This window comes from Grammomys surdaster, unplaced genomic scaffold (assembly GCF_004785775.1).
Source record: "Grammomys surdaster isolate TR1022 unplaced genomic scaffold, NIH_TR_1.0 185, whole genome shotgun sequence".
Lineage (NCBI taxonomy): Eukaryota > Metazoa > Chordata > Mammalia > Rodentia > Muridae > Grammomys > Grammomys surdaster.
In genome coordinates, this window is record NW_021604630.1 from 16,623,436 (window position 1) to 16,641,433 (window position 17,998).

The window sequence follows — 17,998 nt, forward strand, 5'->3', positions numbered from 1 at the left end:
AGGAAAGGATGTATTTCCTCTTAAACTTCCAGGTCATAGTCCGGAACTGAGGAAAGTCAAGACAAGAACCCAAGGCAGGGAGTGAGGCAGAGGGACTGAAGGAGGCTGCTTTCTGGTCTGCTCCAGGTTGATGTTCAGCTACCTTTCCTTTCCTGACCAGGCCAACCTGCCTCAGTGGCACTGCCCATGGTGTACTGGTCCCTCCCATATCAATTAGCAGCCCAGAAAACGCTCTAGACATACCCTCAAGCCAACGGATGGAGGAAATTGCTTAACTGAGGCTCCTCCTTTCCAGGTGTGTCAAACTGACAATCAAGATTAGCACAATGTGTACCACAGCTAGCCCTTTGCACAGTTACCCAGGCTTTGGGATAGCCCGGACGCTTAGGCACATCAGTACACTCCTCAACGATGACGCTTGGCACTGCTCAACGGTAAGGGCTGTGCCGTCTCCTCAGACTCCCCATCTCTCCTGTTGGACCACAAACGGCTAGCTGCATTAGTGACATAACGCATTAGTTATAAAACCAGATGGTCTTTCTGCTTTCTGCCAAGCCTAATTTTAATTGCAAAACATTTGTCAAGTGCTACATAAAGAGTGTAGTTGAGTAGTTACTTTATTCTTACCAGAGCTGGACACACGCTTGATCCTCTGAGGTGATAAGGCCCTGTCAGAGCCTAGGGTTCTACTGTCATTCTTCCTCCTCAGGCAGGAAGCAGCAGGCCCCACTTTGGCTTTCAGACCTGGTGCCTTCCTCAGGCTGCAAGAGTCTGGCTTGGAACTGCTCCTCCCTGAGGTGGTGGAAGTCTTGGGTGCAGAGCCCTGTGAGAAAACCAGTTAAGATTTCAGTCTCACCATGCTTTGCCCCATTCCATCCCTGAGGCATCAGCTCTGAGAGAAACCCTCTGTCTTGGTGGTTGTACCAATGTAATATTTAGCATTTTTACTATGAACAATTAAGATTCCTGGAAGCTGACTTCGATGACTCTGATAAACCTTCAGGCCCTTTAGTAGAACTGATCTCCGGTGCCTGAGCCGAGTTCAGCAATACCGTTCAGTCCTCCGGTGTGGGCACTCAGCTAGTTGCCCCTCTAGCTGTCTGGTTATTCCTTCCCTGGGGCTCATTCTTTGATACCTTTCAAGGTTAGTCTTAACCAGGGCTTCAACTTGGTCTTGTTATCTTCCCTCACCATGAACTCACTCAGCAAGAACTTGTCTTCCTGTTTTAACCATGATTGATGACTACATTTCCAAGCCAACACTCTCCCCAATTCAGCTGCCCCTGCATCTCCCTGCATCACTGAGATCTTTCTACTCAATAACAACTATTCTATTATTGTTGGCAATTCACAAACTCAGAGCCCTTATACTACACTACATAAAAGACCATTTTAAATTTTCATTTTTAGCTAGCTTGCAAAATAATGATGTTGTAGGTCTTATAAAATATGGCAGCTTTACACATATACAGCTTTATTTTCTTTATATTAAACCCTTCACTACCCCTTATCCATCTTCCCAACTCTTGCCTCCTAAATATGCCTTCTACTTTTATGTCACATCTATGTGTGCACATGTACACATACGCCTCCATATAGATACTTAATCTAGCATACATGAGACAAATGATTTTTTTGTCTCTTTTTGTATCCCTTTTGTTCCTGATTTTTCCTTTTCTTAGACCTCTTCTTTGTTTTCTATTTTCATGAACACACACATATTTATATGTATGTATACACACACACACACGCACACACACACAAAGAAATGACAGGCAGAAAGACAGACTGATTCAGCATATGAAAGAAATGATGTGTTTGAGTCTGACTTACTTAACATGATTTCTAGTTCCATTCTTCCTCCTCTAAATGACATCATTTCATTCATTCTTACAGATTAATGAGGTTTCTTTGTGTACCTGTAGCACTGCTTTAATCGGCTCATCTGCTGACCAGCGCCTGGGCTTGTCCCCTATCTGGACACTGTGGACACTGAAGCAGTAAACATGGTGTGGTTATCCCTGTGGTAAGGCTGACTTGGATTCCTCCAACTGTCACTCCAGGAGAAGTATAGGTAGGCCTATGGCGGCTCTCCATTCTAAAATCTAAATGTGTGTATCAACTCATTTAAATCTGTCTAATAGTCCAGTAAGGTTATCTGTCATACTCCATTTTCATGAATGACATGAGAACACTTTTTAAGAAATTAAGCGTTTTACCTATCTCACAATTTATACCTGTCTCCTATTAACATACCCAGCTGCCCATCTTAAATAAGAAAAGCAATTGTGTGTCTTTGCTGCTTTTCTTGCCTCTTAATCTCATTTTTCTACCTGCCTTCTTATAAAAGCCAGCCTCCTTTCTCAAAATGATTATTGAAGTCATGACCTTGGGGCTTGTCTGGTCTCCCCAGCCTCTGCTCCTTCTTAGACTCCCCTACTACAAAAACCTTCCTCAAATTCATTGAGACTGTCACTGTCTGCTTGCTTTCCCATCTCCCACCACAGCCTCTACTTTTACCTGGCATCCCCTGCATCAGAATATATCCCTACATTCTTCGTTTTTATACTTGGTGTTTTCGCAGTCCAGAATGCAAGCCCAGTATGCTATGGCGTGAGACTAAATGGCATTGCCATTCCAAGCTTCCCTTGATAATCCTCCCAACTACCCTTTCCTCTCCAGCAACACGGCAAGCCATTCACTCATCATTCAGTACTTAGCCTGGCCCTATGGCTTGTTTTCTGACAGTCACAGTGCATTAGATAAAACATCGGACCATAGCTGTCTTTCTTGATACCCTAACAAGTGCTACCATATATGGCATACACAATACATGCCCAACTAGTGTTTGCACTGTAGATATAAGGAAACAGGAGCCTGAATCTTACTCCCAATACAAATTCTAACACTATAAACTAGTTACCTTCTCCCTTTACATAGAGAAGAACAGAGCCTGATAGAAAAGCCAAAAATAGAGCCACAAACTTAAGGTTATCCAAAATCTATGCTCAGGCTTGGATATTCCCTTCCATGCGCGCTCCTCCTTCATTTAGTTATAGGTTACTGTTTTATGTATTATTCTCTCTCTCATAAATAAATAAAAAAATATATATATATACATACATACATACACACACACACACACACACACACACATATATATATTCTCCTAACACCAGTATCTGTTGAATTCATATACTAGGTGGTAGGTGGAGGTCACTACTAATCCAATAGCTAGTGTTCCAAGAGAACAGCTGCAGGTCACACTGACACTAAAGCAAGACAGAATCTTCTAGAAAAACTTTCTTGTAAAAAGTAAACCAAACCTCAACCTATGGGAGTGATTCTCCCACAAATCACTTGTTTTACCTACAGGACCCATATTCTGAAAATTGCGAACTCTGTGAAACATTCGGGACCCGAGTTTGAATATCCAACAGCTGTGTGAGATTTTTTTTAATTTAGATGTATTTTATTTATGAGTGCACTATCTGCATGTACATTTGCATGCCAGAAGAGGGCATCAGATCCTATTATAGATGGTTGTGAGCCACCATGTGGTTGCTGGGGATTGAACTCAGGATCTCCGAGTGCTCTCAACTCCTGAGCCATCTTCTCTAGCCTGTGTGAGTTTCCAAATAGAGCCTCTGAAGCATGAACATGTGGATAACAATTGCCTTGCTGTGGCAAACAAACAACAAACAAACAATACAATGTACATGAGCCCTGATCATTACCGAGACAATTAAATACCAGCCTCTAAGGAAGGTACCTGAGCCACGGTTCCTTTCAGCTCCTTCATGGAGTTATCTTGACCACATAGCCTCTGCAGTGGGCAGTGACTTTTCACCCTTATTGCAGTCCAAGTCAAATCACTTCTCCCAAATACAAACTTTTCTTAAAGTTTCAGTCTTGTATAAATTAACTAAGGACTAAAATCTACAGAGTATACAAGAAAACAAACAAAAAGCAAAAAACGGAAACCATTCTTCTGTGGCAGATAGAGCTCTTAGGTACTACTCAAGTGGCCAACAGAAAAGGCAATGTGAGCTCACCTGTTTAGCAATAACAAGAAGCCATAGCCTGTAGCTATGATGGTTGGTCTAGCCTCTTCACCACTCTCTTAAGAAAGGGAGAAAAAAAAAGCATGGGAGTCGAATTAAACAAATACTCTGCTGTATTTAAGACACAGTCACAGAAGCATTGCCTATATTCTAGGTGATAAGTAAAATCGCCAGTGATGACACCATGGGGCCCAAGGGATGGCCTTACAGCCTTACAAAGCACCTCATATCTGACTCTGAGCTCTCGATGCAACACAGCACTGCTAGGTGCATGTTGGAATCCATCTTACCAGACAATTCCATGGTCTTACTTCAATACCACACATCACGGTACCAGAGCTACCAAGTTGGAAAATACAAGGAAACAAAACAAAACCAAAACTCTGCAGGTTTCAGAACTACAGGAGCAATTATACTCAAGACCAATGCTCAAGGAACGTCATGCTAGTTTTTCCTGAGTGACAGCCAGGAAACATCTCTCATAAAACTAGACGTGGTGGTGCATAATCAATCTTAGCACTAAGGATGCTAATTGAGAAGACCTCAGCTTCAAGGCCAGCCTGGGGTACTGTGTGCTGAATTCAAAGCCAACTATGGCTGCATGTGGATATCCAGTCTCACACCAACAACAAATTTTCCATGCAATGAAAAAATATCTAAGCCGGGCGGTGATGGCGCACGCCTTTAATCCCAGCACTCAGGAGGCAGAGGCAGGTGGTTTTCTGAGTTCGAGGCCAGCCTGGTCTACAAAGTGAGTTCCAGGACAGCCAGGGCTACACAGAGAAATCCTGTCTCGAAAAACAAAAACAAAACAAAAAAAGAAAAAAATATCTAAAGCAATGAAAAGAAATATCTTGATTCTATGTAGGTCTATAAACACCTAAGGCTACCAATTACATTTAAGAGTTTACTGTAATTTTATTTACTCAAATATTAAGATTCTAAATGATCAGCTTCCCCAGTTAGACACAAAGAACTTGAAAGATCGGTGTCATGAAACAAATTATACAAGCCCATTAGCTTAGAAATCCCTAAAGCCAAGACATCTGTAAGCTGACCCAAGTCATTTTCTTATCATTGAGAAGATACCTTCATGACCTACTACGTAACCTGAAAAAAAAAATAGCCTTATGTACCTGACAGTGCTGTTTCATTCCTCCTACACAAGAGTCCCCCAAAGTCAGGCTGTGTGTTACATCTGCCTTCCTCCTCTGCACTCAGATCCATTCCCGGGCCAGAGGACAAGCATTTCAAGGGCAGTCTGTGCAGGGCTGAAAATACACCTTGGTCTCCATTGCCAAAAATAGAGCTGAGGACACACAGGCAGCCCCAACAGCAGCCCAGCGAATGTTTGGAAAACTACTTATTATTATACAATTGTCAAAAAACAAACAAACAGCAACAACCATGTGCATGTTTAAAAGAAAAATAACCCATGAACTGCACACAGTGCACCATTTTTTTTAAGTGACTAACGAGTCTCTCCTCCTCAGGATTTGTCAGGTACTGTTGCAGACATACTGCTTTGTTTACAATGTAAGGACTTTTGTTTCTTTCATGCATCAGAAACCAATGCATGTGACCTACAGATGACCTTACAGACCCACTGCCCAATCCTTTCCCTTCTGGTTGTGGCCATGTCACAGAGCTGGTCAGAAGTAGACTCAAGTCTTGAAAAGAGGCTTGGCTTCCTGGATTTCTATGTTGCTGTGTTTACCAGCTCTGCCTAGCCATTTCTTAAATGTGTCACGGTATGTTTGAATCCTTAAAGCTCCTTTGTTTTTGTTTTTTTCATTTTAGAAAAACACAGAACCTGATTACATCAGTTATTTCACTTCAAATATCAAAATATATTAAAAAAATATTAATTTACTTTTTAAAAACCCTATCAAAAGGAATATTCACGTTCAACAAAATACCGAATCTGAGGGTTTTTTTTTTAAATATGTAAGTTTGTTATATTTTGACTCATTTTTTGACACTCTATACTGCTTGGCAGGACAAAGAATAGCTGACTACAAATTACAAACCAGGTTCAGTGATATTATTAGCAATTACAGGCCACTCATTGCTAATACACCAGTTATCTTCACCGTTCCTAAAAGCAGATGGCAGAGCTCACTTACCAGAAACAGAGACTTGGATTCAAAAGTCTCATTCATGCCTTGCTTCTCCAGCTCTTGCTTTTCCATTGGAGCCTCACAGTCCTGCTCACCCTTCTCAGGGCTAATCTGATCGATGTGGGAAACACAAGTTACCTCCAAACACTCTGAGCTTTTCATTTTAACGGGGAGAATGCCTTTGATCTTCTGGAAGAAGGCAGCTACAGACCCGGTCTCACTCCCTGCATGAGGAGAACCTGTCTTGTCAACATCCTCCCGGTTCAGTTTCTCGGCAGATGTTGTTCTTGGAACTCTGAGCAAAACATTTTTAGAATGAGTTGTAACTTGTGCGGCCTGGCTGGTAATGAGTTTATTAAACTGTTGCTTGTGTGTCTTGTTAATTGGGATTTCTGGCTTTTTGTCTGCTTTAAAATCAGATCTTGGTGTTTTGTTCATAATTGTCAACTGTTTAGAAGGCACCGTTGAGGCTGAGGAGCCCCCTGGAACCTGAGAGTTGGGTGTGTCCTTCATTAGGGAAGTGTCTTTGGGTTGCAATGCTGATCTGGATATAACTTTGGCTTTAATATTTTTGAAGTTTGGTCTGGGATAACTTATAATTTCTGTCTTCCTAACTTTACTGCCTACAGTGGTATTTGTTTTGGTAGCCGATTTTCCCAGATTAGGTTTTGACATATTTGTCAGGTCTCCCTTCAAGTTTGGTGCATTTCTAGCATTTCTTGGTCCGTTTTCCACATTACTGTACTTCTTCGTCCCTTCAACATGTAGAAGTGTGACGCTCACATTGAGGGGTTGCTTAACTGGTGCTGACACGCAAGCTGGATTATCTGTGCTAATGGCTCTGCCACGGTCATCCCAACCCATTTCATACGATGAAACCCTCTGCCCTGGAACACTTCTCTGGGTCAGCTCTTCAGTACTACTTTGGATGTCTGAGTCGTTGTCATGGGAATCAATGTGTGGGTCTTCAGCCACAGTGACTCTACACTCAGAGTCCAGGACTCTGGTTTTACTCTTATCAAAAGCTGGCACCAGTACTGGGCATTCACTATCAACATGACAGTCGGACAGTGTTCCTCTTAGATTTTGGCCCATTTCCTGTTGAGCATACGAGCTGTGTGAATGTGTCTCACTGTTTGGGTCATCTTCAGATACACAATAGAACTCCTGTAATACAGACCCATTGGGGACCTCCATGCCATCAGAAACCAGTGTCACAGCTTGTATCTCTTTTTCTCCAACCAGTCCTTGCCCCATCCCATCTGTGTTCTCTTTGGTGACATTTCCTAAAGAATACTGACACTGAATTCCAAGGTCTGGACTCTCAGTTTGCATCAGCACATCAGAAATCACTGAAGAGGCTGTGTTTAGGGTCTTTGAAGGTGTGGCTTGAAGGTTTTCAAAGTTCTCTCTATTATCACTAATCTTTCTCACACATATCTTAGGTGGTAGCCGATCGGAGCCAGACAATGCATTTCTGCCTCTCACTGTTGGCTGCAGACCTCCAGGAGCGTGTAAAAGCTGACCCTGTTCAATAGCCCGGTGTCCTATAAAGGTGGTGTTAACTGTGTCCACTCTCACGTCATATGTTTGTTTTAGCTCCGAGGTTTCGGGGGAATCTCCACAAGCGTAATGGTTGTCAGACTCGCACTCACAGAGTTTCGAGGGAGCAAACCTCTCATCCTGGACTGCCTCTAGGGAATCCAAGTCACTGTGCGGGTCCGCGGGCTTCCCTGTGTTCACAAGCGCAAGAGACTGGCAGCTAAGCTCACTATACATTGCAAATTCATGCTTCCCCATGAAGTCGCTTGAAGGCTCTGGGTAAGCAAGGGCTTCAACACACTGATGGCTTAAGGAGACACTTTCACTACTGTCCACTGCAGGATCCATTTCATAATCGACCACCATGTCATCTGGGTTGGCAGAGTTCCAATCCCTGTGACTCACTGAAGGGCACTGGGTGGATGGTGATGTTTTGTAGTATTCAGATGGATTTGAGTTTTTATCACGGATAAATACATAATGCGATCCTTCTTCTGCCCTATCTGAATTATCATCATTCATCCTGAATAGTAACCTTAAAACTCTGCCATTTTGTCTTCCCTTCAAATTCCTTTTAAATGCGAGTAAATGAAAGATGGTCCGGCTGCTCCCCTTTCTATTGCTTTAAGCCCAGTTCCACGACTGTACTTTTAGATGCTCTGAAGTTGAAATGATTTGTTGGTCCCTGGAAGAAACAAAACAGTAAACTCAAAGGTTAGAAAAATTTACAGCTCACCCCTTAGTTAATTTAGATCACTGTTTCCACACTAACAGCTTATGACACTGAATGGGGGAGGGGAGACTTACTACATCCACTAATCTGCCACTCTCTTTCAAAGAAACCTTTTGGTGTGTAAAGGAATGGAGCATGATGATATGGAAATGCAGATCAAGTTTTCTACTGATGTCATGGCTGACATCTCCCTTCCTGACTCCCAGAGATATCTCAGGGAGAACGGAACTCAGTGTGCAACCGCCTTTCCTTCTTACTGGTCAACAGTGAAACCATTCACCCTAGTTTCCCTTGGCAGTCCCAATTTATGTCCATTGTCCCAGCATAATTCCTAAGTGTCCCTCTCACTGCCAGAGGGGCTCCTACTCTGCGTGATTACCAGGGAGACCAACAAATAGCCTCTGTTAGAGATTCCTCAAAATGTGGACAAAGTCACTATGTGCTGAACTGTATAACAGTTCCAAATAAATGGATACACTGAAGCCAACCCCATCCCTCAGGTACGACTATATAATGGAGACTAAGTCTGAAAACAGGTCTTTATGGAGGTGAGAAGTGTTTAATAATAGCATAAGAGAAGAGGACTACTTATCCAGCAGAATTGCTACCCTCCTGAGAAGAGATACCTGAAGGTTCTCCCCTTCCCCTTAGGACACCCTAAAAACAAAGGCACTCAGAGCGTCACAGAAGCACTATTTACAATAGCTGAAGAGTAAGGGTGGGGGGAAACCCACACCCATCAACTGATAAATGGTTAAAAAAATTCTACATTTATATTCAGAATACTCTTCAGCACAAAAAAAAGATGAAAAAAAGTTTCATTAGATACATGGATACAGTGTTGCAACAGGAAAATATTACACTAAGAGAAAGAAGTTATTCAAAAGACTATTAAGATAACTATCTTTACAAAAATGTCCAGAAAATGCAAAACTATAGACAAAGTACACTGGAGATTTGTGTGGGAAAGGACAGAGGGGGACAATGTTTTTTAGGGGGTAGCAAAATGTTCTAAACTAATGTTGCTCCCAGTTTTACATTGCCATAAACAAACTCAAAATAACTCAATCGTGTAATTAACAGCAAACTTTTAGAACTTCCAGAAAGATCTCAGATCTGGGCTGTAGAAATGGCTAAGAAGGTAAAGGTGTTTGCTGTGGGACTGGAGCTCAGGGCCCAGAGCCCACGTTAAGGTGGAAGGAGTGAGCTGACCCCACAAAGCTGTCCTTAGGAATGCAGTGCTCAGCCAGGCAGTGGTCAGCTGGGCAGTGGTGGCGCACGCCTTTAATCCCAGCACTTGGGAGGCAGAAGCAGGCGGATTTCTGAGTTCGAGGCCAGCCTGCTCTACAGAGTGAGTTCCAGGACAGCCCGAGCTATAAGAGAAACCCTGTCTCGAAAAACAAAAAACAAAAAACAAAAATTTGCAGTGCTCACACTTATGCCACGGTGCAGGGGGCACACGCTCTGAATCTCTCTCCTCACTTTCATACCCTCTTCCCCTCTCTCTCTCTTTTAAAATTTAAAGATTTAAAATCCAGGGTTTTCTTTTTAACAAATAAAATTGATTAAAAGTCTAATATGGAGACTTTGAGAATGTGTGTCCTCGCCCCACTTCCAGCTGACTCTCTCTACTTCCTGTGTGTGACAAAATGTTCCCTCTTGGTTTCCAACTGTGTCTGCTGCTGTGCCTCCCTGCCATTATGGGCTCTCTGGCTAGAACTGTAAACCACAATAAATCTTCTGATGTCATGGTGCTGAGTTCTGAGTGAAATATCTGATGGGGACGATGACACTGAGTGTGTGATCTATAAATTCTGAATTAAGAGCAGATCTGATCTCCCCACTTTGTCATCTATTGCTCCATATGCAAACTCCACTGACTCGATTAAAAGTCACAATAGGAACCATGGAGTACCCAATGGCTCCAGTATTGTTACTATCACTAACAGTTGTGTGTTTTTTGATCATGCACCCTGAAATTAGCATCCGCTGGTGCAAAGGGAGGGTGGAATATTTATCTTCATAGTATGTGTGCACATATGTATGGATTGACAGCATGTGTGCACATATGTATGCATCCACACAGACACACATACTCTAAACTCACATGCTCAGGGTTCTGAATCCTACAATGAGAGCTGCATAATTTATATATTTACTGTAAATTAGTCAAGTCCTTCGCTAACCCTTAGTTAAAAGAGATCGCTAAAAAGATTTTAAAGATCTTTAAAGTTTTTATGAAGTACAAATTATCATTTTATTACATGGATTTACTGTGTATGTGTGTGGGCTGGAGTTTTTGCCATGGCACTTCCTGGAGGTCGGAGGACAACTTATGACAGTTGCTTCTCTCCTTCCACAGTGAGGGTCCCAGGTCTCAAACTCAAGTCATCAGGCTTGGTGGCCAGTTATCCTGCTAATCACAGAGATTAGCACTTTTAACCCATTATAAAATACATTCAAGCTAAATTTTTAAATCAAGAACATTTACCCATTTTTCAGGAGCACCAAAAGATGTACCTTTCTGCTTCTTGAAGGGTAGTGATTGTTTAAAAAATATGACAAGAGGAGTCATTTTCTGTCATTTACTTTTCTGTTGCTGTGATAAAATATCATAACCAAAAGCAACTTCAAGAAGGTTTATTATGGCTTAAAATTCTACAGGGAAGGTCCATAATGGCAGGGAGGACATGGCAGCGGGCAGCTAGAGTTGGAAACTGAGAGAAAACATTTTGCCACACAGAGGAAGCAGAGAGAGTCAACTGGAAGTGGGGTGAGGACACAAATTCTCAAAATCACCACTCTCCCCCACCTGTGACACCTCCAACACCTCCTTAGAGTTCATTAACTTCCTCCAAACAGTGCCACCATGTGGGGACAAAATGTTCAAATATTTAAACCTATGGGGGACATTTCATTCAAATCAGCAGTGGTTAAAGAGAAAGTAGGGGGTGAGGGGGTGATAACAAAGGCAAATAAGAACAAATAGGATACAGACGTATGAAAGTCCCACAGGAAAACCCATTATTTTGTAGGCTAACAAGAAAAGAAAGAACAAAGAAAAGAAAGAAATGCCTGCCTGGGCAGGGGTAGGAAAGAAAGGCGGATGCATGGAGGGATGGAGAGAATAAGTAATCTGTAGATATAATCAAAACTGCTCTGCCAGGATAAGCCTCATTAGCATGATCATAGAAGTTATGTGCCTACACGAACAGGGTCACTAAATTCAATTCATGAATTTTTATTACTCAATTGCTCTTTTCCAGAGTACATAAAAAGATGATTTCATTAAAAATATTTTTAAAAGATATATACTTAATTAATGGTTCAAATTGCAAAATTAAGTTATTCTGAAAAGATCCTAACTACTGGAGAAGTTAGGGCACCAGTCTCACGTTGTATATTATTTAAATGGTTGCCAGTCTTTCTCTTCTAGCATGTCACTGAATTAGATGTCTTCACCATCTTTGACTTCTCATCAACTCCTCTGGAACTATTTTCTGGTAATAAAAGTAATATTAAAGTCAAAGAACAAGGCTATAATGTAAGACTAGTCATGGTGAGTCAGCTCTGGGGGGTGGGGGTTGTCACTTTTTTGTTTTTTTGGGGGGGGTGGAGTGGGGAGTTGTTTTATTTTTTCAAGACAGGGTTTCTCTGTGTACCCCTGGCCATCTTGGAGCTTGTTCTGTAGACCAGGTTACCCTCAAACTCAGAGATCTACTTGCCTCTGCCTCCCCAGTTCTGGGATTAAAGGCATTGCCACTACTACCCGGTATCAGTACTCTTTATAATACACACATTCATATGTATGAATAATAGGCATATGCTCTGACTTGTGCATTTAGTTTGTCTGATGCTATTCACAATAGGACATAATGCCCTTGAAGTGCCTTGACTGTGAAGATAAAGCCATGGACAGGACAAGGTTAAGCATCCTTCCCTCAGGAGGTAGTTAAAAGTGGAAGGCAGCTCAGTCCATAAAGTGCTTGTCTTGGGAGCACAGGGACCCTACTTCAATCCTAGAGGTCATTTAAAAAAAAAAAAAAGGGTAGTGGTGGAGAGAGGCTGGGGGGAAGGGGAGGGGAGGGGAGGGAAGAGCAAGGTATGGCTCTGGAAAGGAAGGAGGGGGAGGATCCATTAAATGCCTAGCCACTTTGGCCTAATAGAAGGGAGTTCCAAGGAAAGTAAGAACCCTAGATAGTTTTGAGTTTAAAAACCACCACCACTAAACAAAAGTAAAAATGACTAAGGAAAAACATGCAAGTATATCCTCTGACTTCAAAATACACATGCACACAGGCACATTTACACACACTGGCATTCACACATGCATGCACGCAGGCACACAGACACTCAAGTTCACTTATATACTCCTATGCATGCACACAGGCATACTGTCTCAGGACCAATTTCATGCCTCCAGACTTTTAGAAATTCCACCTAAAAGTCACCCACTATGTGCTAGTCACATATTCTATGACCTTAGCTCACCTGACTCAGTCTTCATATACCTACCATTACAATATAATTTGCCTCAATTTTAAAGAAGCCCCAAAGTTACTGTCTTGCAAACATTTTTTTTAAATCAAAATGAAATTTTAAACAGAATTAAAACAGAGAAGAAGGGGGGGACCTTGGCAGCAAATCATTCTTACCCCAGGGGAATGGTCTCAAGTTCATTCAGTAGCTCTGCCTAGCAGAGCAAAGCACTATGATCAAGTTCCCTTTTGAAAGAGAATTATCTGGAAGGAGAGATCTTCTCTGAGCATGACTTGGGCAAGACAAAACAAATTCCTCACTCATTACGATTTGGGAATACAATAGGCAGTTCATCCAGAATTTTTTTTTTAAAAAAATAAATACACATTCTAGAAACTTTTAAGTCAAGAGTTTGACAATCTAGCCACCAGGCAGGAAGATTGTGCATTCAAGTATGACTACATACTGTGATCTTGTCTTGCAAATAACAAGAAGACAATCAAGAATGGAAAAATTGTAATAATTATACTCGAAACCTCAGCTTTAAAATGGTTAACTCAGCTCAGTGGGTAAAGAGCTCAGATCCCCAGAAGCCATGTCAACAAGACACAGAAGCACTGTCTATACTCCCAGGCTTTCTAAAGCACAGTGAAGGCACAGCTGGGAGAATCCCTGGATGCTGGCAGTCAGCTACCCTGATAATACATGTTGGACAAGAGACCCTGTCCCAAAGTAGGAGACGAGCACTAACACTCAGGTTGTCCTCCAACGTCCAACGTGCACACTGAGGTACAGATGTGGCTACAGTCAGACATGGAACATGCAAACATACTTAAGAGTAAAGCTGCCCCAAAACTTGAACCATCCTCATATAATTGAATTAATGACTGCTGACATTCTTAATCCTGGAAGGAATTTTAGAGCTCCAACTCAAACTGGTTAATCTTACAAATGCAAAGATGACCTCTGAGAAATCCCTCCCCCCAATAGCCAACGATGCTAATCATCCATGAGGAGATCTCTATCGTGTTAGACACTTCTTGGTTGTGTGCTGTATTTCACTAACTAGCCTACAAGCCCAGGGGATGCTTTTGTATCATCAGCCCACGATTTCTATTCCTCTTGCCCACCAAGTCTATTCCTACCATTCCAATTTAATTCAACATGTGATAATTATGAAATAAAATGTGTTTGTATAGGTCAAACAAAGGCTAGCTTCACTACTTTATGGCCATACAGGACTTAATTTTATAGCTATTTAGGTATGAGCTGCCATATTTTAATGTATATAAATACAAATATAGTTAAGAACTATAGTTTATAAATCACAAAATCGGTCACCTTAAAAGCTTCTTGTTACAGCCAGGGCTACACAGAGAAACCCTGTCTCGAAAAAAAAAAAAAAAAAACAAAAAAAACAAAAAAAAAAACAAAAAAGCTTCTTGTTAAGTTTCAAACCAGGACAAATGGTTCAGGTGCCTATTTAATACATCAAAGCAGACACTGGCCAACAGGGTCTCCAGCATCCCTCAGCCCTGTTACAGGACCCTCCTGGTTGGCATAAGCGGGCCCCCTACCCTTAACCCTCCAATGCAGGGAGCTGGGCTGCCCTTCCCTACACAATCCAACCATTTTGGTTACCTGCTCCCCTTGTACTTTGGGCTTCCTGGCTGCTGCACCTCGACCCTTGTTCTCCCCTCTCCCTCTCCTCACAGGAGGCCACAGCTCAGGGTCACGGGCGCTCTGGGCTCTCCCAGCCACCCTGTCTCTGGCTATGCTCTCCCAGATATCTCCAATTAAACCTCCTCCACCATACCTAGGAGCCAGCATGCTCCTCTCTGCCTTTCCCATATATCTTTCCCTGTCTGGTTTTGAACAACACAAGTCACACCAGTAGCTCAACTCCACAAAATATGTGCTCACTGGTAAAGCTGTGGCCTAGGTCTGACAAGGCCACTTCTGCTATCAGCTCACCATGGAGCCATTGCCAGTCTCAGGCAAGTCAGGAGGGACAAACTTCCCTTCTACTCAGGAGTAGAAGAACTAGAAACAGTTGTCCAAAGACTTAAGGGAGTAAGGGAAGATTTCTCTTACAAATTATGTCGTGTACATAGCACACGATACCAAATTAAGACGGACACTATCTTTCTTCTGCTAAACGACAGCCTTTCAGCCAATGTCATCCAGCGATTCAGAGCTTCCTGAGAATAAAAGGGAAGCTGAACGGGAAGAGAGGGCAGGCTCCTGCTTGTCACTCAAAAACAAAGTGGGTTTCATGACTAATGGGGCTGGCTGGCTGGGTACTTAGCCCATTTCGTCTTCCTTATTGTCCTCCACGTCTTGTGGTGAATGTTATGCATTCTACACAAGAACTAAGTGGACATTACACACCCCACCCCTCTAGGCTTATGCCATACAATTCATAATCCTTCACATTCTCTCTCTCTCTCTCTCTCTCTCTCTCTCTCTCTCTCTCTCTCTCTCTCTCACTCTCTCACGCTCTCTCACTCTCTCTCTCTCTCTCTCTCTCTCTCTCTCTCTCTCTCTCTCTCTCTCTCTCTCTCTCTCCCTCTCCCTCTCCCTCTCCCTCTCTCTCTCTCTCTCTCTCTTCAGGGCTTGACACAGATGAACAAAGTGTGGTCATCATGTGTCAGCATGTTAAGATGCCAGGACTATGGATGTAAGAGACCCAGATTTCCACTTCAGTGACTGGAAGATCACTAACCAATCACAAATCAAACTACTTCAGTGAGTGAGCAAACAAGTAATGCTGCATTTGAAAATGACTTTTTCTGTGTGTGTGTGTGTGTATGTGTGTGTGTAAGTGTGAGTGTGTATGTTGTGAGTGTGAATGTTTGTATGAGAGTTTGTACATGATTGTGTGTATGTTTGTGAGTACGTGTTTGTATATGTGTAGAAGTATATGTAAATGTGTGTTTGTGTATGAGTGTATATGAATGTATGCATGTGAGTGTGCAGGTGTGTGAGTGTATGTGTGTGTTGAGTGTATGTATGTGTTTATGTGTGTGTTTGTATATGAGTGTGTGTATGTCTGTGGGTGAATATGTGCTTGTGTGGGTGTGTGTGTTTTGTGAGTATATGTATGTTTGTGTGGGTGTATGTGTTTGTATGTTTGTGCATATGCATGAGTGTGTATATGTATATATGTGTATTTGCTGTTATTTTATTGGCATGGCTACCATAGATTATATTCTGATAATACTGTTGCTTTGGAAGTAGAGAGTAGTTAACTAGGTCACTCTAGTTATCCTTTTTTTTTTCTTTCTAGATGAAGACTTCATAAACTAACACTTGCCTAATAGGAAAATAAACATTGGATCAGTAATTTTTTTTGGTGGGGGGGTGTTTCATGACAAGGTTTCTCTGTGTATCCCTGGCTGTCCTACAACTCACTCTGTAGACCAGGCTGGCCTCCAACTCAGAAAATCACCTGCCTCTGCCTCGCAAGTGCTAGGATTAAAGGCGTGTGCCACCACTGCCCGGCTGGATAAGTAATTCTTTGTGAGTTGACTGAATGACAGAGAAGTCTAACTTCCCTGTTTGTGAACACAGAAGATGCTCAGTCAAGCAAAGAGCTTCTCAGGTAGCCTACCAAAACCAGGAATTTTCATGTATTTTTCATCACAAAGGAAGAAAACAGTTCTCACCAGATGACAGAAGCTTATCAAAATGAGTCCCTACATGCTAAACAACCTCCCTACTCCTCTTCTGTTATTAAATCTTCCCTGGGTTTGCTTCTGAGAAGTCTCCTCATGTTAACTAGTTCAAAGGTTGGCAAACAAGTTCTATAAAGACAAACAGTAAGTATTTTTAGGTTTTACAAAATACACAATCTGTAATGTGTTTACTCAACTCTGCTCTTGTAGAATAAAAAAATAGCTGTAGATAGTAAGATAATATCCAAGTGAATGTGCCTGAGTGTCGCCACTAAAACAACTTACCAAAAAGACAGTGGGTGTGTGGGCACCAAAAAGACAGCTTGCATACATAACCCTGGACTGGCATAATGGGTCATACATCAGCACCAGCCACATGCTACACTTCACAATCATCAGAACACACAATTCTTCGGGTTTAGTTTCTATTTCTTGTCTCAGAGGAGTTACTATTACAGTGCACCTCAGCTTGGGCTCAGTTCTCTTATAATTAATATTTACCTTCATTAAATATCAACTCAAAAATCTGATATAGATTTTTTTAAAAAGCAAAAACTGTACCTAATTTGTTTTCCAATTTAATAAAGCCTGTCATCAATTATGTAAACTATCAACTTCAAAATGTATATACTATGAGATCTTTGTAAAAAAATAAAACTACCCTAACGGTGGTAAAGCATGCCTTTAATCCCAACACTCAGGAAGCACAGGCAGGCAAATCTAACTGAGGTTGAGGCCAGCCTGTTCTACAGAGTGAGTTCCAGGACTGACTTTCTCTGTGTAGACCCTATATTGAAAGACCCATGTCGGCAGGGTGGTGGTGGTGCACACCTTTAATCCCAGCACCTGGGAGGCAGAGGCAGGCGGATTTCTCAGTTCGAGGCCAGCCTGGTCTACAGAGTGAGTTCCAGGACAGCCAGGGCTATACAGAGAAACCCTGTCTCGAAAAACCAAAAATTAAAAAAAATAAAAATGAAAGACCCATGTTTAAGCATGAGAATTAAGACACTTTATTGAAGATATGTTGACCTGTTCAAGTTTGGCACAGGTGTCAAAGACCATAGAACTGAAAGCTCATTCAAAAAATAGAAGAAAAAAAAAAAAACTCTCAATAGCCATGCAGTTTAAGGACAAGAACCCAACTTACAGTTGATGGTGGTTAAATCTCTTTAAAGTACCAAATGGGAAAACACCCAGGACCAAAGAAGACTGCCCTTCACCAATAGAAGAAGAATATCTGCCTTATCCATCTCAATGGCTACATGTAAGTCCAATCCCCCCATTAATGTCTTCGTGATGCTCCAGCTTCACTGTATCCTGGGTCTCCAAGCTCACAATCTTATACTGGATACATTGGATACCTAGTCAGTCGTTACTCATTAT

At 42.0% G+C, this 17,998-nt stretch overlaps 1 protein-coding gene across 3 annotated transcripts in view; it reads right to left on the reverse strand.

Annotated features, from left to right (window-relative positions):
• Positions 1 to 17,998, reverse strand: part of Mtus1 (microtubule associated scaffold protein 1) — a 145,073-nt gene that overhangs the window by 88,153 nt on the left and 38,922 nt on the right. For all 3 annotated transcript variants that reach the window (XR_003711482.1, XM_028768162.1, XM_028768161.1), the window contains exons 2-3: positions 6,191 to 8,411; positions 628 to 823 (exon numbers count right to left, since the gene is read on the reverse strand). Coding sequence is in view for 2 of the 3 variants with exons in the window: in XM_028768162.1 (XP_028623995.1) it covers positions 628 to 823; positions 6,191 to 8,248 (2,254 nt within the window). In the remaining variant the exon portion in view is untranslated. The remainder of the gene's footprint in view (positions 1 to 627; positions 824 to 6,190; positions 8,412 to 17,998) is intronic.